The 25,025-nt window shown below is 49.2% G+C and overlaps 9 protein-coding genes across 9 annotated transcripts; 4 read left to right on the top strand and 5 right to left on the bottom strand.

The window, feature by feature from the left end:
* Positions 1–531: 531 nt before the first annotated feature.
* Positions 532–4,293, bottom strand: N7489_006891 (putative spindle-pole body protein (Pcp1); the record flags this gene model as incomplete). Its single annotated transcript, XM_056712641.1, has 3 exons — positions 532–772; positions 832–3,656; positions 3,724–4,293. 3 exons carry the CDS (start codon positions 4,291–4,293, stop codon positions 532–534), a joined length of 3,636 nt encoding a protein of 1,211 aa, XP_056566356.1.
* A 284-nt stretch (positions 4,294–4,577) lies between these two features.
* On the top strand, positions 4,578–6,499 carry N7489_006890 (putative regulatory factor Sgt1; the record flags this gene model as incomplete). Its single annotated transcript, XM_056712640.1, has 3 exons — positions 4,578–4,836; positions 4,903–5,102; positions 5,174–6,499. The coding sequence occupies 3 exons, from the start codon at positions 4,578–4,580 to the stop codon at positions 6,497–6,499; spliced, it is 1,785 nt and encodes a 594-aa protein (XP_056566355.1).
* Positions 6,500–10,046: 3,547 nt separating this feature from the next.
* On the top strand, positions 10,047–11,395 carry N7489_006889 (folliculin domain-containing protein; the record flags this gene model as incomplete). The annotated part of the gene is made up of 2 exons (XM_056712639.1): positions 10,047–10,058; positions 10,112–11,395. 2 exons carry the CDS (start codon positions 10,047–10,049, stop codon positions 11,393–11,395), a joined length of 1,296 nt encoding a protein of 431 aa, XP_056566354.1.
* A 682-nt stretch (positions 11,396–12,077) lies between these two features.
* On the top strand, positions 12,078–13,086 carry N7489_006888 (CSN8/PSMD8/EIF3K family protein; the record flags this gene model as incomplete). Its single annotated transcript, XM_056712638.1, has 2 exons — positions 12,078–12,244; positions 12,516–13,086. The coding sequence occupies 2 exons, from the start codon at positions 12,078–12,080 to the stop codon at positions 13,084–13,086; spliced, it is 738 nt and encodes a 245-aa protein (XP_056566353.1).
* Positions 13,087–14,588: 1,502 nt separating this feature from the next.
* N7489_006887 (uncharacterized protein) lies at positions 14,589–15,987 on the bottom strand (the record flags this gene model as incomplete). The annotated part of the gene is made up of 5 exons (XM_056712637.1): positions 14,589–14,779; positions 14,837–15,005; positions 15,056–15,366; positions 15,421–15,770; positions 15,806–15,987. 5 exons carry the CDS (start codon positions 15,985–15,987, stop codon positions 14,589–14,591), a joined length of 1,203 nt encoding a protein of 400 aa, XP_056566352.1.
* Positions 15,988–17,282: 1,295 nt separating this feature from the next.
* N7489_006886 (uncharacterized protein) lies at positions 17,283–18,715 on the bottom strand (the record flags this gene model as incomplete). Its single annotated transcript, XM_056712636.1, has 2 exons — positions 17,283–18,524; positions 18,554–18,715. The coding sequence occupies 2 exons, from the start codon at positions 18,713–18,715 to the stop codon at positions 17,283–17,285; spliced, it is 1,404 nt and encodes a 467-aa protein (XP_056566351.1).
* A 548-nt stretch (positions 18,716–19,263) lies between these two features.
* On the bottom strand, positions 19,264–20,587 carry N7489_006885 (small subunit rRNA maturation protein TSR4; the record flags this gene model as incomplete). Its single annotated transcript, XM_056712635.1, has 2 exons — positions 19,264–20,394; positions 20,468–20,587. The coding sequence occupies 2 exons, from the start codon at positions 20,585–20,587 to the stop codon at positions 19,264–19,266; spliced, it is 1,251 nt and encodes a 416-aa protein (XP_056566350.1).
* A 264-nt stretch (positions 20,588–20,851) lies between these two features.
* On the top strand, positions 20,852–22,541 carry N7489_006884 (putative prenylcysteine lyase; the record flags this gene model as incomplete). The annotated part of the gene is made up of 2 exons (XM_056712634.1): positions 20,852–20,993; positions 21,049–22,541. 2 exons carry the CDS (start codon positions 20,852–20,854, stop codon positions 22,539–22,541), a joined length of 1,635 nt encoding a protein of 544 aa, XP_056566349.1.
* Positions 22,542–22,832: 291 nt separating this feature from the next.
* gua1 (GMP synthase (glutamine-hydrolyzing)) lies at positions 22,833–24,717 on the bottom strand (the record flags this gene model as incomplete). Its single annotated transcript, XM_056712633.1, has 5 exons — positions 22,833–23,197; positions 23,264–23,467; positions 23,520–23,999; positions 24,061–24,548; positions 24,647–24,717. The coding sequence occupies 5 exons, from the start codon at positions 24,715–24,717 to the stop codon at positions 22,833–22,835; spliced, it is 1,608 nt and encodes a 535-aa protein (XP_056566348.1).
* Positions 24,718–25,025: the final 308 nt, after the last annotated feature.

Here is a 25,025-nt window from a genome sequence, read left to right as displayed (position 1 = left end):
GCTTCATTTCGGATTCCTGTGTTTTTTGGTGGGTGTCTCCGAAGAGTTTGGTGTTTAGAAGCGTTTCTCAATTTTGGCAATGGCGAGGCGTTGGCTGAGCAAATATTTCATGTGTCTATCCCCACGAGTGTCTCTGTCATAGGAAAGCGTGCGAGTAGCATACATACGGCTTTGAAGACTACAAACTTGTTAGGTTCTTTCGCCATTGCTTGTAGATGTAACCAATGCCACCCAAGGCCTAATTTCTATATCGCCAGACGCTACGCTACATAAGCGAATAAGCATTCTTGAACCATCAAATTCCTCGCTGGGATGACACTATGCACAAATGATTCGAACAAACCGGCACAAAGCCAGCCGTAAAACGCCCAATACAAAGTGAATGGAGACACAGAAACATAAAACAAGTCGAAAAAGACTAGTATACTTGCAAGACATGTCGGGGGAATCTCTCATAGCAGAAGGTGGACGCTGGAAGAACAGGAGACAAAATCACAACGGATGACATAAACATATAACCGATATCCAGGGCTACTGGCCAAGCAAGCTCTTGTTCGAGCTATCACGGCGCTTGAGCATCTCTGTCTTAGCACGCTTCAACCCCTCGCCTAGTTTCTTAGTCCGCTTCCAGTCACTGCTCATCTTTTGCATGCGAACAGCGGCTCTCACAAGGGATACGGCGGATTTCAATTTATGGCGTGGAGTGCGTACAGGAGCTCGGTCACGGGCCTGCACGCCCATCTCGGAAATCATGCGGAGGTCGGCATCGTTGCTGTTGGTAACTTGTTAGCTATGTTGCAAATAATATTAGACGGAAATGGGGGTACGAACCATGCAACTCGGACGCGTTCACCAAGTTCCATCAAGCCCTTGCTCCAGGCAAGATCACGGCGGAACTTTTCCTCGCGCTGCAGGCGAGCGCGAAGCCAGATGATCTCCTTGCCTAGGCCTCGGATCTCTTTCTCATGTTTGGTCTTGTTGGTCGACTTAGAAAGGGAGTTTTTCTCGAGGATTTCGTCGTGGCGTCTTTGTAACATATCGAGAGTTTTGGTTGCTGCTTCAGCCTCGCGCTTGTGGACATCTCGCTCTTCGCGAATCCGGCGCACATGTGTCTTCAAATCGTTCAGGCGCGCTTCCCGTTCGGAAAGCTTCAGAGCTAATGATTCGGCCTCGAGTGTGGATGACCTGAGGAGCTCATGGAAGTCCTTTTGGTCCTCTTCTTTCATCGCGGCACGTTCGAGCTCTCGGTTCTTCGTGTTCACCTTCTGGAGGGATCGGTGTGCTTCGGCCACTTGTTTTCGTAAACTGCGTAGCTCTTCATGAAGCTTGTTTGATGGAGAGTTATGTGGGGAGTGTGACTCGAATTTGTCCATCATAGCATCATGAAGATCCTTCTCCAATTCCTCAACTCGTGACTTGTAGCTTTGTGCAGAAGACTTCTGCTTGGATTCGCGCTGGAGGAGAATTTTTTCGCGTTTTCTAGCCTCTTCCAGGCTGTGTCGGAGTAAGGAGAGGTCCCCATGTGTACCAGATTGTTCATTCTCCACCACGGGCTGCTGCTGCTCAAGAAGAGCTTCCAATTCTTGGGCGCGACGCTCCAGGCGCTGTACCTTCGTCTTGGCAGAGGTAAGTTCTCGGTCTCGGTTACTAGAGCCAGCAAGCAATTTGTCCTGAAGGCGATCGATTTCAGCAGAAAGACGACCCTCCTCTGCTGCAAATCGTTCACTTTCAGAGACAAGCTGATCCTCTAGAGATGATTTGGCGTCTCGCAATACTTTGAGTTCGTTGTCAAGTCTTGTTACAGTCTTGCGCAGTTCCAGTTTGTCGCGGTCAAACCGAGTGGTGTCATCTGCGTTCTGGAATCGGTCGAGTTGAGCTTGGAGCTCGATACGCTCAGCCTCGATCTCCTGCACCGAAGCCTTCAGATCAAATATCTCGACATGAGCATTTGCAAGCTGATCACGGAGCTTCTGTCTCTCGGCAATAGACTTTTCCAGGTTTTGTTCCAGGTCAGATGACCCATTTTGCCGACCCTTAGCAAGTTCTTGCTCATCCGCCAGACTCGATTGTAAAACGACCACCTCGTCTTCCAGAGCTCGCACCTTGTCTGCAAGTGCTTGCTCTTCGCGTCTAGATACCCGAGCGTCCTGCTTCGCCGCAAGAAGCTCGTCCCTTTTTTCATCAAGGTCGCGTCTGGTCTTGTCAAGGTCGTCTTTGAGGTCTTGGATTTGGCGATCCAGCATAGACTTTTCTTGCGTGTAGCGCTTCTTCTCGCTATCAATGACCTCTTGTAGCCTAGACTCCTTTCCAGAGTATGTGCTACCAGCTTCCTGAAGCGCTTCGATAGTGCGCTTCAAGTCTGCCGCTTGGCCTTCTGCCCATACTTTCTCTGATTGTAGAGTCCGCTTGCTGCTTTCCCAGCGACTTTGATCAACTGCAAATCGGCCTTCCTTCTCTTCAATCTCATGGTGAAGGTTTTCGATCTCCTCTTGCAGCCGTTCAACTTCCGCCTTGTGCTGCCAGCGAATGTTGTGCCCTTCGTCCTGAGCGCGAGATGTGGCGTCTTGAACCGCTTTTTGAAGTTCGCGGATTCTGGATTGTGCACGGTCGAGATCGATTTGTAGTCCTCCCGATTCACCGGTCAGCGCTTGATGGCGAGTTTGAAGAAGTTCCTTTTCGTCCGTTCCACGCTGGAGTTCGTCCAAGGCCTCCTGCAGTCGGGCAGAAGTAGCTTTTAGGTCCTGTCGAGCTTGATCGCGATCACGCCTGGCCGCAGCAAGGTCCTCAGCCAGGTGGTGGGCATTATCTTCTAGGCCATGTTGAATAGTTTGATAACGCTCTTCGAGGAATGTCGCATGGTTGGTTTTACTCTCCAATCCTGTCCTCAGCGCATCGTTCTCTCGTTGCAGGTCACGTATCTCTTCTTCGAGCTTTTCGACCCTGTCCTCCATTTGCCGGCTGAGTCCTTTGGTGGTGAAGGATTTGTTCGAGATTTCATCCTGCAATTCCCTCAAGTCCTCCTCGACACGATCCTTCTCTTCGATCGCATGTCTAACGGCATCAGCCGACTCTTGGGTCTCAGTCTTGGCCTGAGAAAGACTATCCTGGAGCTCTTGCATCTGCTCCTTCGCACGCTCCAGCTCAAGCTGGAGCTCTGAAGCTGCGCCATTCTCCTCGGCATTACGTTTCAGATCTTCAAGCTCTTCTTCGCGTTCCTCAAGAAGGCGATCTTTTTCTCTAGAGCTTGCTTCTAAATCCTCAATGTCGTCACGAAGTTTGTCGGTCTCTTGCGAGTGGTTATCTTTGATGTGTCTCAATTCATCGCGCGCTTCTCTGAGTTCGACGTCACGCGATTCAAGCTCTTCGCGCATCATATCCATTTCGCGCTGTACCGTCTGGTCCGCTTGCTCCCTCCATGATTTCTCCTTTAACTCTGCCAGCTGTAGCTGGTAGTCCTCGAGATCTTTCTCTGCCTGCTGGAGGCTCTTTCGGTATCGGGAAATATCGCGTTGCATCGTTAGTCGCAAAACTTTGAGCTCCCTGTTTTCTTTGAGGGCGTCATTATTGTATTCCGGACCAGCCTTTTGCAGTTGTTCTTCCATGAAGTGAATCCTCAGCTTCAAACTGAAATTGACTTTGCTCAGTTGATCAATGGCCTATGAACATTAGTATTAATCTGCAGGGTGTTACGTGTAACCCAATTGGTTCTGATGTTCATCATACCATGGCTTGGTCCTTGAGCGACAAATTATTCCCTCCGTCACCAAGGGCTCCTCCGTTGCGTCCTGAATACCCAGGCAATGGTGTACTTTGTGCACTACTGCTTGCAGCATGTGGAACTGGAGTTGCCTCTTCCATTGTCCGATCCTCCTCGTATATATCAGACATGTCCATAGCAGGCAAGCCGGGCGTTTGGGCGTTGCTACGATAGGTCTCTCGCTGATATCCCGGGGTTTTCGGACCATCTGTTCCTCTCGCCACAGACATATTCTTCAAAAGATTGTTCTTCGTCGCGCTCTTCATTAACGGGGTAAATTCTCCCTTCGCAGGAGCTGCTGCTGGAAGATGCCGTAACGCGCTTCTTGTTGACTTGGAAGCAGCACCGGCGCGCGGAGTGACGCGTTTGTCAAAACCCTTGATCACATCATTGTCCTTGGACGGCGTTTGAAATGAATTTTCAAGAGAATCGAGTGCAGACAAATGATGCCGCCCCGCGCTGCGAAATCCGGTTGTGAGATAAGTCGCGTTGCCGTCGTATTCGGTGCGTGGTGTGTCGATGTAGGGGAAGGCCATGTTTGAACAGGGGGAGGTGGGCCAAAACCTTTCAGCGCGTGACCATCACCGTGAATAAGGGCAGGAACGAAGTTTAGACTGGATGTTCACGCTTGATAATCACAGACCGTGTTTTGGGCGAGTTATCCCCGGCTGTGTTGGGTTTAGCGCGGACACCTCTGTTGATTTCTAACCTAATCAGGATTAGCGTGTAGATCACGGGATGTGAATTTCGCCGCTTTTGCTTTTTTCTGTCAGAAGAATGCATGAGGTCATCCGTGATCTTTGATAGCACAAGATCAGCCATGACTTCTGAGGAGGATCTCGCGTGGTTTCAATCAACCTTCCGCCCTATCCCAAAACCGGAGCTCCCCGACGACGCTGTCGAATACTCAATTTATCATATCCCGCCTTCCCCCACCCCCACCGTTATCGATGAAGCTGCCGAGACCCGAGCACGACTACTTGAGGTGCAACGTACAGCAGCAGATCTAACAAAAGATTTGCTCAAGGATTACATCTGGCAGCGTGAGGCCTTTCGATTGGAGATCACAAAAGAAGATGGTACCGAACTCTTACTCTAAAGACCTACCCTTAAATAAAGTTGAAGCTAATTGCCGTGGGGTTTAGGAATCACGTCACTACAGGGTCGCACCTCCTTCGGCGACTCTATCGAAGATGAATGGGTCATTGTGTACTTCCTCCGTGAGCTGACCAAGCGACACAAAGATATTTGGGTGAAAGTGGTGGACGGCGATGGCGAGTTTCTTCTCATTGAAGCCGCGGGAACACTCCCGGCATGGATAGAGCCAGATGTCGCGGATAATAGGGTGAGTTATGGCTAGTCAACTTACGTCGACTTATTGGAGACATCATACTGATCAACCAATCTATGGACCAGGTGTGGATTCACCAAGGAGACCTCCGAATCATCAAGCCCAAGCAGGAGGCGAAAAGACAGGTTACCGAGAAAATTTCACTTCCAGAGGCACGAAAGATTATCGAGAATGAACCCGGTCGCCTTCTTCGCTCAACGATAATCCAAGAAGAGGCCTTTTACCGTCTGCGCAAGTACCCTCAGCAAATCAGCGAAAACCTTCACTCCGCCATCATCACAATTCCCCGCAAGGTTGCATTCCTCCTACACCAAAAGCCAGCCTACATTTCACCTGCTGTGGAGGCGTTCTATGTTCGTGATCCGATTGCTCTGCGGCCACTGCGAGCGAAGGATGCGTCCGACCTTGTTTTCAAGCCGGACGACTTGGTCGACGTTAGTGTCCGGTTTACCCGTGTCGGATATGCGCAACTCAAAAGCCAAGAATTCCCTGTGCCAAATACCTGGGCGGGCAAGCTACCCTCGACTGAGGACCGTAAAGCATATGAGCGGGCGGAAGCAGGAATGAAACTTGCGTGTGGATTCGAGATGCTGCTTCATGACCCCCAAAACCAAGATAAGCCTGCGGTCAGGGAAATGAAGTTCCTGCTCGAGGATGTGGAGACAGGGGATGAAACCCTTCCCACCGATCAAGAAATCCAAGAAACCTGGGACAAGCGAGACGACGATGAAAAATGGCTGGATATCAACTACGAAGATTTGGAGACAGAGCTCAAAGGAAGAGGCGAAGGAAAGGGAGAGGATGCTGGCAAATTCGGTGACTCCGGCGCCCAGGAAAATCTTCAACGGATCGTGGCTCGCTTTGAAGAGTTCCTGAATGACAATTCAGCGGGCTTCGATGGTGCTGATTTCATTGATGACTTTGAGTCGGATTCTGACGTCGAAGATGATGATGACGAGGAAGTCGACAGTGAAGGCGAGGATAAGGACGCGTCATTCAACGAAGAGGAATTCTCCAGAATGATGAAAGAGATGATGGGCATGCCTTCTGCACCCGATTCCATCCGCAAACGAGTGGAAGACCTCGACTCGGACGGGGAAGATGACACGGAGCAGATTAAGGAGCTTTCCCGACGAATGGAGGCGGAATTGCAAGGGACAGGCGTGCTCGATCTCAACCGGCGCCCGCGGGAATTGTCCTCTGGCGAAGCAGGTGCATCCAAGGGAAAGCCTGCCAACATCTCCAATGAAGATGAGGAGGATGAGAACATCAACATCAATCTTGCTAAGAATTTGCTGGAAAGTCTTCAGGGCCAAGCTGGAGCCGCTGGTCCGGCGGGCAATATGCTGTCAATGATGAACATGCGCATGCCCAAATATGATCGCCCTTGAGAAGGTGACAATATGGGTGAGAGTAATCATTCGAAATGCCCAGGAAAGCAAGAACAGACTCTGGATCAGCAATGGATCTAAGGCCAGCCCTACGCGGTCGACTGAATAAATGGGTCATTTCGCTGGACAAGGCGACCCGGAGACCAAAGACAAGGGGTTGTCCCTATTGTGGTTGCTGGTCGATATGTGTTCTGATATCGCCTTACAGACCCGCCACCGGAGAAAACGGGTTGGACAACGGAGGTCGAACCTGCGTCTTGAACAAGAAAAGAAAACACTTCTGGTTCCATCTTTCGGGCGGGTTTAATTGTACCCATCCCATGCCCAACTCCCCTTGGGAAGTTAGACGGGCTTCATGGGTTGGGCTTAACAATTTCGCCCCACGAGACTAAATGCGGCTTTGCTGCCTCAAATCTTTACATTTTTCTATGCATTCTCTAGGTTGAGTAGTCATATACCCCTTAAAGACGTAACCTCTGGGAACAAATCAAATGTCTGCTAGACCCCTCATATCTTCCTATCTTCCGGTCAAATGTCGTGACACAGTTTAAGCGTACACTATAGCTTCATACACATTATATGGAGTATATCCCCCCATCTGCAAATGTAAGAGTCATGGAACTTGTTTATTGTTATCAAACATGTTCCCTTCTCGTAAGACATACGGTTCAACCGAGCGATGCCCAGCTGCTTGGATAAACTCGCTAGCGTTGGTGGGGCTAGCTCGTAGGGCAAGGCATACAGCTGCACAACATGCATAATACACGAGAATGAACCCAATAAGCCACGTAGACTGGCATGCCGGGTGGCGACTGCAGAACAGGCGTGTACGTACCCATATATATATCAGCGATGATGTACTCACCCGCGGTGGAACAACAGTGTGAATGCCCGAATGACCAGATCTTGTGACTTGCCTCTATCAAGGCCGTGCAGCTATAGATCCCAATGATATCGAATACATAATATTGTGCAATGTTGTAGGGTGGCACCGTACCTATGCTATGTTGCATATGTTGCATATAAAACGCTGATCATCCTGAGGTTAACTCCGTAGTACTTTTGTAATTCCACGTGGCTAGATCGCCCATGTCTTGGATCGACCCAAGTGTTTAGGTTACCGATTGTTCCTGACGGGGTAATATAAAGGTGTCTCATAGCGGGTCCACTTCTGCATGACAATCATATTGGAATTCCTTGGAACGGATTCACCTTCCCAAAACAATCGGCATCCGGTTCATAGTGGGTAATAATAAACTCAATTATACTACTCCGTTTATAAGGCATAATATCTGTATTCCGTACGTTGTACTTATATTTTGTCTCATAGTAGAACCAACACTGTGGAACATGTGTTTTAAGGTGAGTCCAGTACCTCGGTGAAATCTCGAAATGGAAACGCTGGAAATAAATGTTCGGTCCGGAGTATTCCGCAAGGACATCGGCAATCCATCAAAACCCGTTAAAAGTGTCGTGTGCCTCTTGTGGCGAAAATAATAAGGGATCCGCTCGTGTCCGGGTGGATTTGCCGTCCTTTTTACTTTTTTACTTTGCTTATAAATATTATTGTTAAAATCCCTCATTAAATTGGAGCAGAAATCAATAATGTCCTCGGCGTGATAGGGTGAGAATACACGGAACGAAGGAGTGAGACGGGCTATATTATATACAAAGTAGATGACAGGACTAATGCTGCTACACATTGTCCACCCGTGGACCTAGTGTAATTAGTGTACGACTAGTGGTACAAGGCTGCCTGATTGCAAGTACTTTCTACCTAACCTGCATATAGACATATTCCGTACGGAGGTCACCTGGCGTGTGTCGGCAAGGATCAAGGATTTAGCATCCCGGCACAATGCCGGGGCAACTGCTATTTCGGAGTCCCAATATCTGTTTCATCCTTTCAAAATAGCCTGTACAATATAACCTGGCCCAGTGGACGGAATACGATTCGGGGATGTACATTAGCCGCCTCCGTTTGCCATTTAGACGGGACGGATGAAAGGATCCATAACATATTTAATGGGGTTTAACACCGAAGAAGATCCTCCGGATGAAGGGGAGATTTCTCGGACTATTTGGAGAATGAGCCTCGAGTATATTTGTATACAACATACAACATTTAGAGTTGAAACGATAATGTAACGGCGAAAAAGGGTTATCGACTATGATCCTACGACTCCCGGAGGCTTGTCGGGAGATCCCACAAAGTTTAGATCCCTGCTGAACACGCTAACCGTGGGATTATTTCCCCCGAATTTCCACTTTTCCACGGAACAGTTTCGTGTCCGACTTGGGGAAAGATGAGCATGTTTTTCTGGGACCCAAGATCGTCTTTCCAGAAGCGAGGGAGTATAGCCGAATCCCTCTGGAATATATTGTACACATCCAATATGATGACGTTCAGCAAATCGGAGGACAAGGAATTTCTTCCATTACCTCCTTACCGTGCCCCTAACACGGAGTTATCTCCAGATTACCCCCCGAAATCCCGATGGCTGGAATAGAGACGGCAGGACTGATCTGACACATGCTGATTTCGAGTGACATGAAAAGTAGGAAAAAGGAAAAAGGAAAAAAAGGAAAAAGGAAAAAAGGAAAAAAAAGGAAAAAAGAAATAAAAAAAAAAGCAAAACCCATACGACAGAATACCGAAAGGGGAAGCGGTGAACCCCTGACGATTTGTCCAATCGATAGATCATATAATCTCTCAAAATGTGTTTGGAATCCAATTGATATGTATTAAGATCAAGATCATACGGAGTAGATGTAATTGATATTCACTTGAATAATCTGCACGATCATTGGTACCACACGTATTCCCATGGAGCCCCTGTTTGCAGACATATCCACTTCTACGCAACGGTCCAAGGACAGACGAGAACGGCCCCTCGGGACAAGGCGCTAGGCAAAGCACGGAAACCCATGAATATTAATGGTCGGCCCGATTTTAGAATGACTTTCACATGCAGCAATCCAGGAGAAGAGTATGAAAGAATGTGATCGGAAGGCTATCCGGAAGGGTGGTGTAACTATAAGTTGAAAGGGCAAAAAGTACTTTTCAATACAATCCAATAAAGCAGAGAGATAAAGTAGAATTAAAAAGAGTCATAGAAAGTAATAAACTGAGCTGTAAAAGTGAAAGATGAAATAATATAAAAGAAGTTAGAAGAGAAAGTGGAGGCAGTGGAGAAGTTCTTTTCTTCCATCGACCTTCCATTTGGGAGTTCCCGTAAGTGCAACTTCCGGGCTTCCACCGAGGGCCTTAGCCCCTTCGATTATTATTGCTTGTCTTCTTATTTATCACATTACTCCACTACTCTCTCTCTCCCTCTCTCTCTCTCCTCCTCTTCTCTTAATATCTCACCTCTGTGCTCTTCTCTTCCTTTTAAACTTCTTTTTTTGTTTTTCCTGTTTTTTTTTGAACCTTGCCGGAACCTGGTCACTGTGTGGACCCGCATACCAGCCTTTCGTCATTATCCAGTCACAGCATGCCTTGGGACAATGGACTAAACATGCTGGTTATTGCTTGATCAGGTCCACCATGGATTTCATTGTGAGTATAAAAAAAGAAAGATACACCCTATGAGCTTGGACTGACATTCTTAGCTCTCTTTGACGCACTTCTGCGAGGTGCATGGTCCCACCTCCATTATTTGCTCGCAGGTCCTACCTTTTTCATGTCCGCAATGTCACCCCGAATCCGATCACTCTCCCCAGGGTACCCCAGCTTCACTTGAGTCTCGCATCGATCAGTCTCAATCCCAGAAATCTGCCGAGTCTAAGTCGCCCAGAATTGAAGATCACCCGTACTTCCTCAAAGGACATCCGACCTCACCCGAAGATAAATCCAAGCGAGGTGGTGCAAATGGCGACACCTGCGCCAGTTGTAGCTTGTCTCTGCCAGAAACTGTGAGCAAACAGCTACCTCCGGGTGCGCCTGGAAGTCGCGACGCCAAGGGCAATTCTACTAGCCCGGTGCTCCGCTCTCGCGAGCTAGTTTACTCATGCGGCAACAACCATACGGAGTTGGATGATGAGACCGACTACCACACTCACGCGTCTCCTCCTGACTCCCTTCGCTCTGCCTCGGTTGCCTCCGATTCTTCATGTCACACACACATTCACACCTATCTCTCTCAGCGCGGGCCGCCTAACCCCGCTGACTATGCGCTCCTCCGCCGCTCTTCTATTCGCACCCTAAGCTGTGAGCTCTTGCCCCGGGGACTTTCGTCCGGCCCCATCTGCTTCGGCGACGGCGTCGCTGGTTACACCATTGCCTACATTTTCCGCCTTCCAGACCCCATGGCCCGCGGCAAGCGACGCAGTTATGCACTGGTCGCACTGGCAGGGCGAGATGCCGGAAGAGCATTCCGCGCATGCCCCATTATCTGGCGCGCATTCGGTCGCATCGCAACCAGCATTGTACACGCCGCCGAGCGCTTCCAGGAAGACGAGAAGACCCGCGATGAGCAGAACAACCCGGGAAGACAGCCCGGCCGCCAGTACCCTCCTGTTTCATCCTTCCTCACTGGCCGGGGTATGGATCCGGCGGGCCGTCGTGCAGCTGGCCAGATTCGTGCCCGCAATTTAGCCGAAATCGTCGGCAATGAATACATCTTTACCGAATTACATGCTCATTTCGTCGCACTTCTGCAACAGCTCGGTGCCATGTTTGGCGGAATCCCTCTCAATGAGGAACGCTTTGTCTGCAGCACTGTGGGCGACGAAGAAGAAGGCGCCAGTTCTTCTCAGCCAGTCCTCGTCTCCAAGGCAAGACAGCCAGAGGGCGACCAGAAGTATGATGGCGACGATATCGACATCTCGAACCTTGAAATCTCCGCGGGACCAAAGGCGATTCCCATTACGCCTCGCCGGCCCGTCATGGCTTGAAATATTCTTTTCATCATTTGCATGAACCTCTTATTGAGATACCCGCCTGCTTTGTTCTGTTTTCAGGCACCTTCAACCTTCTGCTTTTTCTGCTTCTTTTTTTTCTGCTTCTTTTTATGCTTTTATGCGGGTTGGCAAGCTGTTTCGGCCGATTTCTGCATTGCTCATTCTGCATACGGATTCGGCCTTTCCTTTTTTTGTTTTTGTTTTTGCGATATGGCATGGGCATAGACTATGGCGTCTGACAAACACGGAACGGAGTTTCTTGTTTACCTGCCTTGATTTCGGTTTTTTCCCGGGGTGATATGCCTTTCTTCTCTTGGGCACCTCGTTCGATCTTTATGGAGTTCAACGATTCAAGCACGTCTGTTTAGCGGGTTTCCTTTCTTGGGACTGGTGCTAGGTTATGATTGAGGTGCCACGATCGCACGAGGAATTCAAGAGACATGTATTTTATGTATTATTTGAACACGAATCAATCCATGGCCATTGGCCACTTTTTCGGAGACTGCAGTTTTTATTGTATGCACATATCTATTATAGTCCGGAAAAATTCCGGGTAAACGTACCATTTCGGGTTAATCCGGCCACGGCCACAATCAAACCTTGGAAAATCCCACCAAAAAGAACAGCAGAGACAAAAGACCCGCATCACCTCCCACCTTCCTCCAGCAATACCAAAATGGTCGCCTTCGACAAGTGTGAGACCCGGCCCGCCCATATTGAGGCCATCCTCAATGGCCTCGATCGGTACAACCCCGAGACCACCACCGTCTTCCAGGACTATGTCGCCCTGCAGTGCGAGGACCGGACATTTGACTGCTACGCCAACTTGGCCCTGCTGAAGCTGTGAGTTGGATCTTTTGTTTTATGGAAGCATTGCATTGCGAAAAAACCTTATTCAAGCTCTACTATGATGAGTGTCTTTTAAGCGTTTCCTATTACCTGACGTCCCCATAATATACTTGGGAGTGTTGAGAAATTCTGTGAAGATACTGAACGTGAAGCACCCATGCATTGGTTGAAACCAAAGCCATGGCATTCTTTTCTTTTACGAAACCTCAAATCATCATGAAACTCTCGAATTGAAGCTAACAAAAACCCTCTTCAAAAAATCCAGCTTCCAGTTCAACCCCCACCTCATCCAACCCGACACCGTGACCAACATCCTGGCCAAGGCCCTGACCGTGTTCCCCTCGCCCGCCTTCTCGCTCTGCCTCGCCCTGCTCCCAACAAGCACCCAGCCCTTCCCGACCACCAGCGAAGCCCAATCCGCCTCGCAGACCTCCGACTTCGTCGAGTCCGTCCAGAAGCTCACCCGCCTGTCCACCCTCCTCGAGTCCGCCCAGTACGCCCAGTTCTGGTCCACCCTGAACTCGGATGACCTGTACGCCGACCTGACCGCCGACGTGGCCGGTTTCGAGGAACTCGTCCGCATCCGCATCGCCGTCGAGGTCGGCAACACCTTCCGCTCCATCACCGCCGAGAACCTCGAGTCCTGGCTCGATGTCCGCAGCCGTGACGCGCTCAACAAGTTCGTCGTCGATGTCTGCGGCTGGAAGGTCGATGGCGACGTCATCCGCGTGCCTACCAACAAGGAGAACGAGGCCCGCTCTGAGGTCAAGAGCGAGCACGTCGGCATCGAGCAGTTCGGTCGTGTCATCCGTCGTGGCTTCGAATTGCCTGCATAAGCGCTTACTGCGGAAGCTCTATTTTGAATTTTCTTCTTCGCGTTGATTCGAAAAGTTTCATTTCTTTCCTCTTTTCGTATCAACCTTTTTCTAAAATTCTCCAAAAAGCTGTGCGAGGGAAAATTTTGATTTCCATCCATGACATGAGTTCATGAATCCCACCCCCGATCAAGTGACGAACCGACGATAGATTTCGCATGGAGGAGGGGCTCGGAGATGAGTCGGGACCTGGCGCATCTGGCGTTCTTTTTTTCTTCTTTTTTCTTTCCTTTTCTATTTCTCTTGTCTGTATTGGATTCTTTATTTACTTGTCCGTGCGAATATATGCAATGGATAATATGAGGAAGAGAGAGAGATGTCATGTCCATACCATAACATAACTTCAGTCGCGCCTCCATATAGGGCCGGCTTTGCTGCCAATATCAAAAATCATACAGAGCCAGTTCCACATGTATAAGCAATGGGGATACAGCACGATACTCGGTCCAACGCACGACCCAACACTAGTGTCACTATGAAGGATACAAAGCTCAAACAAGATATCGTCTCTCTTTCTGTTGCATGATTACTTCCAACTTATGGATTGGACATATAAAGCAGATGAGGCTATACTATAGTAGGTATTAGGTACTAACAAAGTGAAATGGCAACAACAATATATAGCAGCGGTCTTATGTTCAATGATCGGATGTAAACGATTCCTCCCATACTACCACATGGGAATTAAGGCTTCGGTTTCCCCATCTTCTGGTCGAAATCGTGATACCGTTTGGAATTGTATCCGCTATAGTTTGTCAGATTCAAACTAGAAATCGTTCGATCACTTAGGGAGAATCCGTACAGCCAGTTCACTGCTCTAATGTAGAAATCTTTACAGTAGGTCACAAAGGGCTGGACCCTCAGCTAACCCGTTTTTAGACGCAAGGTCAAGAACTTCCAGCATAAGGCTCTCGAAGGTGGTATAGCTATCATTAATAATCTGACAGGCCTGATAAACCGCCTCCGATGGTTCAAATCCTCGGTGATAGACGAGCAAAGGGACTATGTTATCCGCATGTTCGTAGCGCTAGATCTAGTTAGCTGCTAAGATACTATACTTATATCTGAGAGATATTACACCACAAGGCTAGGTAACGGCGCGTTTTACGAAGGGGTAGTAAACAATTCAACCACTGATTCCGACAAAATATCCATACTTAGATACTGGAAGTCGGATGTGTAATATCCAGTTCGAAATATCACATTAATTCCTATAGGAGCTACCAAACTTGAAGCCGAGTTAAAAAGTTCACAACCCGAGAGTGTTTAGTTTTGAGACTGATTGCAAAGTCAGCACTCCTGTTCGAGGCGGAAAAGGAGCGAAGAGAAGAATATATCCTGGCCGCAAAGCGGACAGAGTTCTGTATTATGGAAAGGAAGAGGGGCAGACGGAGGGTAGAATCTCTCTACTATTTAGGCAAAGAGGACGACGACACCAGATCCAGTACGTTTCTCGCAGCCGTTCAATCTCCAAGCTCCGCATAAAGCCACGGATCCTGGAGTAATTCCTTTGCAGTACTTCGTTCTTCTGGGTGCCATTTTATCATCCTTTGTACAAACTCGATGAACATCCTCTTATCCTCACCATGTATGTTGCGTATTGAATTTTCAAAGTTGAAGTCCGACAGTGCAATAGTTGTGCCTTTAAATTGTGCTATTGAATGAAGTCAGCGATTACTTGTTGAAACAGATAAGACAAGAATATACTCACCATCAGATTTGTAAAAGAGATCAGTTCTTGTTCCTTTGTCTAAAAGCTCCTTTGGAGGAGGGCCTAACAATGCAGAGATATGGCCAAGATGGTTAAGCTCATCATATCCTTGAACTTGGAGGGGGTCAACTTCCTTGAATAGCTTTTTGCCTTCAAGGACATCCCATAACTAAGGAAGCAATGTTAGCTTTATATCGTAATGATAAGGTCTAGGCATACCATGACTCCTAAGCTCCAGATGTCGGCACTGTATGAATAGCCTGCATCCAGAATAACCTCTGGGGCTCGATATATTTCCGCCTGGATACACCCTCTATTTGGCTTATCCCCGCGGACGGATAAATCGAAGTCAGTGATCTGGATAATTCCTGTGGTCTTTTCGGAGATGCCGAAGTCATTCCGAGAGAGATATATTGTGCGGCCATCTGAGCAACCCTTCTGTGGCAGAGGATGTTCGTATTTATCTCTGGCAGATTCCTCCAAAATAGACGGATCCTCAATTTTGATCATTATATTGTCTGGTTTCAAATCTGGGATCAATTAGTTAAACATCTCTGTTATTTAGGCAAGAACCAAAGACGAACCGGTATGAATAACACGACACTCGGAGTGGAGATAGTCAAGTCCATGCAGCACCATTTGAAGTAATATTTTCAGCACGTCTGAAGGTATCACATCATCGATAAACCTTTTGCGGTATATCCACAAGGGTTCTCGCAAAGGCTCGAAGACAAGAGTGGGATGTCTCGCCAACCCATGCTCTAAAATGAATGAATCGAGAGGACGTCTGATGAATCCCCAACCCTCGTGCTGGGGATTTGCTTCAGAGATATGTCTTAGGATATCAAGTTCAGCTTCAGCAGCGTTCTCTCGAGAATGATGAGCACTGGAATTGATCTTAAGAGCAACGTATTTCTCTCTTAACCAGCGCCATCTGTACCAAGGATTAGCAGATGCTACTCGAGATACGTCTGCTGTACGTGGAGAACAAACTGGTTTAGATCCCGAGCAAGCCAGATAGTTGAGCTACTTCCATACCCGAGTTTGGTTGCGAGTTGATACCGGCCCTTGAGAACGTTCCCCAAACGTGCGGGATAAAAACGCGCAGGGCCATAGTATAGCGTACGTTCCTCTTCGACGGCTTCATTCATTGGATAGGAGCGATCGCTGGAGACAGTGGCCAAGGGCGGTGTTTAAGTGCCCAAACCGGGGGCATGGCTCTAGATTGGAAAGTTGCCATAAGATTCCATGGGATGTGAGGTGACGTGAGCAAATGCCAGGGAGCTGATCACAGTGTGAGGATGAAAAGAGAAAAGGGAGAGGTGACCCTCTGGTTGAAAGACAGGAGCACGTAGGAGTTAAGGCTTGGCGACTATTGATTCGATTTGACAGGGGTAAGGCGTCCGACACCCTGGGGCCATACCTCTGCCATACCCAATGGTTTTACTTGAGGCAACCCTATATTATCCCGTGGTAGATCCCGATCAGTAAAATGTTGGCGTTGCGCTTATCCTGGGTGTTTTCCAATTGTCTTTCATCCTCAAAATGGATCGCAGTAGTAATGCAATGTACATTGCCGCATTGGAGCGCCATATCAATTCCCTCCAGCATACTTGGCAAGAACGGAGACCGCACGTCCCAGAGGCCATTGTTCGAAAGTCACAGCATTTACAAAAAGTGCCATCTCTTGCTCTTCCCTTTCATCCAACTTCCCACACGTCGGTAGAACAACGCGGAATCACACCTCAACCAAAGCCGCCTAACATTGAAGCAAGGTGGAAAGTGCAGCTCCAAAAATTCATCGGCCAAATCCCCACAGCTCCAGAATGGACCAAGAAGGTTCCAGCCCCTGATTCATCGGTTCTTGGTGTCCTCTTTCAGAACAACGCTATAGCAGCGCAACCGCGTTCAGCAGCGCCGACTGAGTGCCTCAATATCATCCAAACCGACCAGCAATGCGCTTTATTTACGGGAACTAGGATCAGAAATGCCGCAAATAGCAGGCTATTTGTGCCTTACTCCAAGATTATTTGCTGTGCTCTCTGTCATGTAGCGTGTTGTAACGGCGTCGCGCCAAAGGAGGTAGACCAGGCCATGACGACCATTTCGAAAGGAAGCTCTACACATTTGGAGCAACTCAGATGTGGAGTGACATGGGCAATCGAAGCCATTGGTTGTCTTCATAGGAGAGGATGCGAATGTATTGAGTGGTTCGAGAGAGGAAAGACTATCTAAAACTATGGGAGAGATAACTATCAAGGTGCAGGTTACATAGCTGACCCAACCGCATAGTTAAACAGTTCGATTGGTGCATTAGGGCTCAGGAAAGAAATCTGGTTGTCTTTGGACAAGAAGCATGACACACTAAGACGCTCTGACTCCTGTCCCTGCTCGACAAAGTCGTGGCAGCAAAGGGTATATTAAGCGTTTGAAACCGTGTCCGCTTTCATTCATCTTCGGACAGTCTGAGAATTTGCTTTAGTTGATGATCCTCTCGATAGCGTTCTAAGGCGTCCGCTTTCCAGGTTTCCCAGTTTGAATCCCCTTCGATGCCCAATATCTTGAGCAGTCCAAAAAAGAGCCCAATGAATCCATCCCAATCGTCAAGGTCATATCCACAACAAAATTGCATCCGATGAAGAAGCCGCCCATTTCTGACTATCTCCCCAAGATCTGGATGTCCTTTCTCTTCCAAGCACTCGGCAAAATAAACTTCATCTTCTCCGATATAATCAGCCCCCTTGTAAAAGTCGGCAACCGGAAGAAGCACAATGGGCGAATTGAAAGCTGCTGATTTTGAATCTGTCTGCGCCCATTCCCAGTCAATAATGCCTGTTATGTTGAAGTCATCGTCAACGAGTATATGGTCGCCCTTTTCGTCCGTATGTTTCAAGTAGAACATCCCATCGTCGAGGTGATTTTTTGAGAAGATTTTGGGGACGGTTTCTAGGAGGAAACGGTGTATCAGGAAAGCATCGACGGGGCGGTTGACATAGGATTCTTGTCGTGTTATCAAATCCAATATCAATCGAATGTGTGCGTTGAAATATTCTTCTGAAGACGTATAAGGCCCAAGCATTCTCATATGCAGGTCTTTAAAGTCGGCCAAAGACTCTCGTGCAATAGGTCCAATATGAGAAGACTTCTGCTGATTGAAAGAGCCCATCACTGAGAAGGGGAAACCTTTCAATTCAATGTAGATATCCGCAAGTTGACTAGTAACTCTTTGCCTCTGCTTTGGGGTAGTAAGAGACCATCGCAAGGGCTTCCCAGGCAACTTCTCCATAATGATATAACCAACACCGACAGGGTTTGATTCGTCCGGATTGAAGTCAAAAATCGTAGGAACAGGAACTTTTGTCTTGCTCAAGAACTGCAAGGTTGAGACTTCACTGCCCATGATGTAGTCCCGCAGCTCCGGGGGTGGGGAAGTAGCGTTGAATCTCCGGATGCGCGCGAGCCAGCTGATTCCATCTTCGAATAAAATCTCGATATGATAATTCATGCCTCCCATGACTGAGCTGCTCAAAGCTCTATCGTATTGTAGACCCTGGGCTACGGAGCACGCAAGACCATTGCGGAGACTGCTAGCGCGCTGAGTGAGCGCCAATATGTCGATTTTCTCAATAAGAGTGGTGATTTCTTTCTTTTCGGCCTCTTGAAAAGCAGGGCCGTAATGATGCTCATCCTGTTCAGACCGAAAAAATCAGTAGCTACTTCAATTCGTAGAATTTGATTGACAACCTTCCATTTTGGGCATGTATGATACTCTGGCCCTAGATGTTTCACGCAAAAATGGTGGTCACAAAGGACACAGTCCCCATACGTGCGAACAGAAGGTGTGTCGCAGCCTTCGTAATCACAATTCCAAATTGCCATTGATGGAAATTGAATGGCGGTATTTTGAAACAGCAAAACAGAGGAATGCACTCTGCTAAATAATATGTTAACTTACATAGACCCTGTCTGATTGACACGTGTTCTGAGTGCTCATACTCTCATGAGCACTCAACCGCTCGTGAGCTATTGTCCCGCGAGAGCTGTACTCGAGCATTAGAGAAAACAAGATTCGCTGTGTGCGATGTCAGTGCTCCCGATCCGTCTCTTACCGCTCACATCCCAAAAAAGGTCTCTCGTGAGAAAAAGTCTTCCGACGTGGTGGCCAAACTTGATCGCGCCATTAAGAGGACGACGCCTTGGATCTGGGAAACAAGCAACAAGAAGCTTGAATGTGTGATCTCCCACAAGCGAAAACAGGGCGAAGACCGCAGGTTTGAGGACATAAGCAAAATCCATATTCCGCATTATATACAATAGAGATTGTAGGCGATCCCACAGCAATATGTTCAAGATACTAGAATTTTCCTGGTAGAATTGCTATGTACAACCTAAGGTAGGCAAATGACTCTAATGCAAAACGTCCACATCTACCTCAACTCCTCCCACTGCACACCAGCCCATTCCTCCCGCCACCCAGTAACGCCCAACTGTTGGGGCGTGCAGTTCTTACCGCAAACACCCATGATGATGGTACCCCACTCCATGCCCGCATCATCCTTCCCAAGGCCGACACCAGGACGGCCTTCCTCAAGCATAGTAATAGCATGCGGCACAAGCTGGAACTCGAACACACGCTGACTTCCACAGTACTCACAAGCCGGGATACTCCCCGAACCAACTGTGGTGACCTTGGCGCTAGGAGGATTGTGAACATGTAGCCGGGCACCAACCTCATCACTAGTTGAGTACAGTAGCGGTGCACCACGGAACTCGTACCGCAGCACCTGCTCCGGGTTGTGCTCGATGCGCATCGAGAACTTCATAAAGTCCTTGTCGAGCTCGGACTCGAAAGTGTCCTTCAGCTCCGCGGCACCAGTGCCTTCTTCTTCCATCGGTTCGATCTGCACATTATCTGGCACCGTGGGTGAAGACGGCCGCGAGAGGGTCTCGTATTCTGCGTCTAGGAAGAAATTCTTGTACGGCGCAGGGAATGCGGACTGCTCGGGCCACGGCGCCGGTGTGCCTGATTCGGGTGTTTTCTTTGTCGCGGATGAGGGGGGAGGCGAGGAGATGCGCACTTTGTCGGCGAAAGTTGACTCCAGGGTGTTTGCAGACACGGGTTTCTCGGCGGTAGGCGCTGTTGTCTGGACTGGTGTTGCGAAGGGGTTGCTGTCTGCGGGTGTTGGGCCCGAAGCGGACGAGAAGGGGTTCGGGTTCGAGGATACGTTGCTTGTCAGGTTCGTTGCGCCGAACAGGCTCGCTCCCAGGTCCTGCTTGGGTTGTTCTGGTGCGACGGGCTGGGTTTCCTCTGGTTTTGTTTCATCCTGTTTGTTTTGTCCGCCGACGGTAACCTTGCGCGCTGCGCGGAATGCTCTGATACTGCCTGGCTTGCGGTTGCAGGGTTTTCTGGGGCAGCCAAATAGGTATAGTCGTCGTTCGTCGGTCGGGAAATGATCGGGCAGGTCTCCGTGCAATTCGAGGAGGAGCAGCATTGGGCTGTTGCAGACTTTGCAATTGGCGAAATCGCCAGGTGCTGGGGAGGCTTCATCGAGCCATTTCTGAATCAAAAAAATTGCTATTGTTAGTTGGACCTGATAATAGAGAGAGATCCTTCGCAGTGGTAGAACATACCGGCCAGCCTCCAAGATGGCTGATTACATCCTCGATGACATCCTCAGCGGCATAGCCTAGAAGCACACCAGTATCGGTGAAGTCCTCGTCGACACTGGAGTCACTGTCATAGGGATCCATTTTGAATTGGTTCGGAGTTAAGAGAATCAAATCTGTGATGCCCCTCAAAAAAGATAAGCGATATGGAAATGCACTAGTCCTAACAGGGACTAGCGTGGTATGATTGCCTACTACCAAGTTACGCTGGCACCTGGGCATCAATCCCTTGACACTTCAACGTCTGATGATATCTGATGATATCTGATCTATATTTAATCTCTCTCTAATCAGAATTTGCTGTTCACCTACCAATTAGCTTTGCTACTTTCTAGTGCTACCATAATCATGCGGGCGTTTATGCCACAGCATGTCCCTCTCTTCCTATACTCCATCCTAGCCATCCTACTCATCTCGTTTGGTAATGCATCAGAACAAGAGCCACTGCAAGGGGCCGTTAATACAACCCCTAAGCGGGTGGCAATAATCGGTATGCATCCCTCTACACAAGAGCGTAGTTCCATACAACTGATAACCCTCATAAGGAGCCGGAGCCGGAGGGTCGTTTGCTGCGTATCAACTGCGTAAGCTCGCAGATGAAGCCAACATCCCTGTCGATATCACAGTCTATGAGCGTGAATCATATGTCGGTGGTCGCTCAACAACAGTCGATGTATTCGACGACCCAGCATACCCCATTGAGCTTGGCGCCTCCATCTTTGTCCAGGTCAATTACAACCTGGTCAACGCTTCCCGTGACCTCGGTCTGACGGTCAGTAGTGCCGACCATGCCCGGCCCAGGGAGACCGAGGAGAGTATCGGGATCTGGGACGGGAACAAGTTTGTTTTCACGTTGAAGAATTCGTATAGCTGGTGGAATATCGGCCGGCTCTTCTGGCGGTATGGACTGGCGCCGCTGCGCACTCAGAATCTGGTGAAGAGTGTCGTTGGCAGGTTTCTCCGCCTTTATGAAGGGCCATTATTCCCTTTTAGCTCTCTTACTGAAGCGGCTATTGCTGTCGACTTGATCAATGCTACTGCATCTTCTGGCGATGCGTTTCTCAAGGCAAATAGCATCGATTCGCTGTTTGCGAGGGAAATCATTCAAGCAAGTACTCGAGTGAATTATGGGCAGAACCTGCCGCTGATTCATGGCTTGGAATCTATTGTCTGCATGGCTACGGATGGAGCGGTTTCTATCAAGGGCGGGAACTGGCGCATTTTCGATGGCGCGCTGAGAGCTTCGGGAGCGAATATCAAAGTGAATACCACGGCCACTGACATCTTACGCGATGATGATGGGACTGTACGGGTCTCCTCAAAGCTAAACACCGCTTTCAGCTCAGAGCATGAGGTATTTGACGAAGTTGTCATTGCCGGTCCTTTGCAGTACTCCGGTGTCTCCATTTCTCCTCCCTTGGAGAGCACCCCAGATGAGATTCCATATGTCAATCTGCACGTTACACTGTTTGCATCCCCACACCGTATCTCACCGAAGTACTTTGGCTTGAAAGATTCAAATGCTCGAGCGCCTGAGACTATTCTGACCACTCTGCCCGAGGGCCTTGATCTGGGTTCGAACCCAGACGGTGTTGGGCCCAGCAGTTTCTGGAGTATCAGTACACTTCGAACAGTGAATCATTCAGTCGAGGGCTCTGAGGAAGATACAGAGCAACATTACGTTTACAAAATCTTCTCGCCAGAGCGGCCCACGGCTGAATTCATTGCCCAGATTCTGGGGCTGGAGAGTGAGACTGTGGGAAGCAATACGACCATCGGAGACCTTTCGACAGGTGATATCAGTTGGTTCCATGAGAAGCTATGGAACCCATACCCTCTTCTCTATCCGCGGGTGACATTTGAGGAGACTCTTCTGGCTCCGGGCGTGTGGTACACGGGTGGTATCGAGAGCTTCATCTCGACAATGGAGACTAGTGCGCTGATGGGCCGGAACGTGGCGTCTCTCATGTTCCAGTCGTGGCAGAAGCAAGGAGATCAGACAGACATTGAGGCATCACCTGGGGACCGGGAGCTCTAAGGTTGTTTCTGTCATGTTTTGTCTTGCCAGCCTCCTTTTGCCAGACCGACTCGAGTGTTATGCACGGAGTCAGTCACTTTCTTACTTTGAGCCTTGCATTTGTTATTTACTCTTCATCTTATATGAAACACTCAGTATAAAATATGAAATAATGAACTTGATTCCTTTCTATGCACATGGATTCGTAACCTGCATCCCAATCATTTTAGCTAAACATGTATCTACAGTGTAACTTTTCTATTATAACCCCCACCACACAAGCAAACCCAAAACCGAGAAAAAATTAGAGATCTACTCCATCTCAATAGTACCGGGGGGCTTGCTAGTGAAGTCATATGCAACACGGCACACACCCTCGACTTCGTTGACGATGCGGGTAGCGACCTTGCTAAGGAAATCGTAGGCGAAGGGATAGGGGGTGGCGGTCATGAAGTCCTTGGTGGAGATGGCACGGAGGAGGATGATGTTGGCGTACACACGCTTGTCACCCATGACACCAACGGCGCGCGAGGGGTCCAGCGCGGCGTAGGCCTGGCCGATTTCATCGTACAGACCGGCTTCGCGGATCATACCGATGAAGATGTGGTCGGCCTTGCGGGCCATATCGACCTTCTCCTTGGTAACCTCACCCAAGACACGAATGGCGAGACCGGGGCCTAGATATGGTGTTAGCTCTCAGATCTGGAGACTTATTAAGTAGGCATTTGTGTGGGTTTACGTACCAGGGAAGGGGTGGCGGCCAACAAGCTCCTCGGAGATCTTAAGCTGGCGGCCCAGCTCGCGGACCTCATCCTTGAAGAGCTCGCGGAGAGGCTCGATCAACTTCAGGCCGTGGCCAGCCATGAGACGCTCAGCGATACCTCCCACGTTGTGGTGAGTCTTGATAGTCTGCGAAGGACCCTTGAATGAGATACTCTCAATGACATCTGGAGAGATATTAGCTCAAATCGCTGAGTTACGAGCAAAAAATAATCTTACCAGGGTAGAGAGTGCCCTGCAAGAACCACTCGACCTTTCCAGCACTCTTGGCCTCGATCTTGCGGGCCTCCTCCTCAAACACATCGATGAACTTGCCACCGATGAACTTGCGCTTCTTCTCGGGATCGTGCTCACCCTTCAGGCCAGCCAAGAATTCCTCGCTGGCATCGACAACGGTAAGGTTGATGCCAAGCTGCTTCTGCAGGACTTCCTTGACAACTTCGCACTCGTTCAGACGCATGCATCCGTTATCGACCAGAACGGCGTGGAAACGGTCACCGATAGCCTCAGTCATAAGGCTGGCAGCAACAGTAGAGTCCACACCACCGCTGACAGCACCCAGGACCTGACCGGTAGGGCCAACGAGGTTACGGATGCGTGTGATCTCCTGGCCAATGAACTCGGACATGGTCCAGCTCTGCTTGGCACCGCAAATGCCGACAGCAAAATTCTTAAGGAGCTGGCCGCCCTGAGGAGTGTCTGAGAACCCGTCAGTACCTAAGCCGAAGGAGAAGCACAAGTCACACAACCAAACACTTACGAGTAACCTCGGGGTGGAACTGAATGCCGTACACGGGCTCAGATTTGTGGGCGATAGCGGCGTATTCAGAGTTCTTGGTCTCGCCGATAGTGTGGAATCCCTCGGGCAAGTTGCAGAGCTTATCACCGTGGGACATCCATACGGTCATGGCATCCTCAAGGCCCTCGAACAGCTTGTCAACATGGCCTCCGAACCGGGTGGCCTTCAGGTCAGCGTGACCATATTCGCGGGCGGTACCGGCGACAACGTTGTCGGCGTGCAGACGGTGGGCAATCTCCTGGAGACCGTAGCAAATTCCCAGAATGGGGACGCCCAATTCGAAGAAGGCGGGGTCGATGTGGGGGGCACCCTCCTCGTACACGGAGTAAGGACCACCGGACAGGATGATACCCTTGGGCTTCCAGGTCAGATCGGCGAGCTTCTGGGTGCACGGGAGCATCTCAGAGTAGACATTGATCTCTCGTAGACGGCGGGTGATGAGGTGGGTGCTGTACGTAGGGATTCGTTAGAACCGGCGAATTGTGACACCAAAAATAGGTTTGCCGACAAGGGTACAGTCGCCATCGCCATTGCGGGGGGTTCATACTATTGGGATCCATTGTCGAGCACCAGAATGGTGTCGAAGCTGTTGTGAGGAATCACCTCGGATTCGGACATTGTGAAATTGAGTCACACAGTTCTCTTGGTGAAAATGTTGGAATATGTCGGAAACAACCACAGACCAACTGCAATTGATTGCGACAATATGTATTGGCTAAATCGAAGTAGCCTCCCAGTGTATATGGACTATGACTCTTAAGGGAAAAAAAACCAAATCTTGGCCCTGGAGAATTTCCCGATAAGAAAAAAAGCGCCCCGCTGTTCCGCCCACGTGACCAATGAGGGGCTCCGCAGAGTACTGCCCAGGCGAAGGCCCTTTGAAACCTCAAAGGGCGATATGTAGAAACCAGTAAAGTTGTGTGCAA

Source organism: Penicillium chrysogenum, assembly GCF_028827035.1.
Source record: "Penicillium chrysogenum strain IBT 35668 chromosome Unknown utg000004l_segment0_segment0, whole genome shotgun sequence".
Taxonomy (NCBI): Eukaryota; Fungi; Ascomycota; class Eurotiomycetes; order Eurotiales; family Aspergillaceae; genus Penicillium; species Penicillium chrysogenum.
This window is presented reverse-complemented; position numbering and strand designations above follow the sequence as displayed.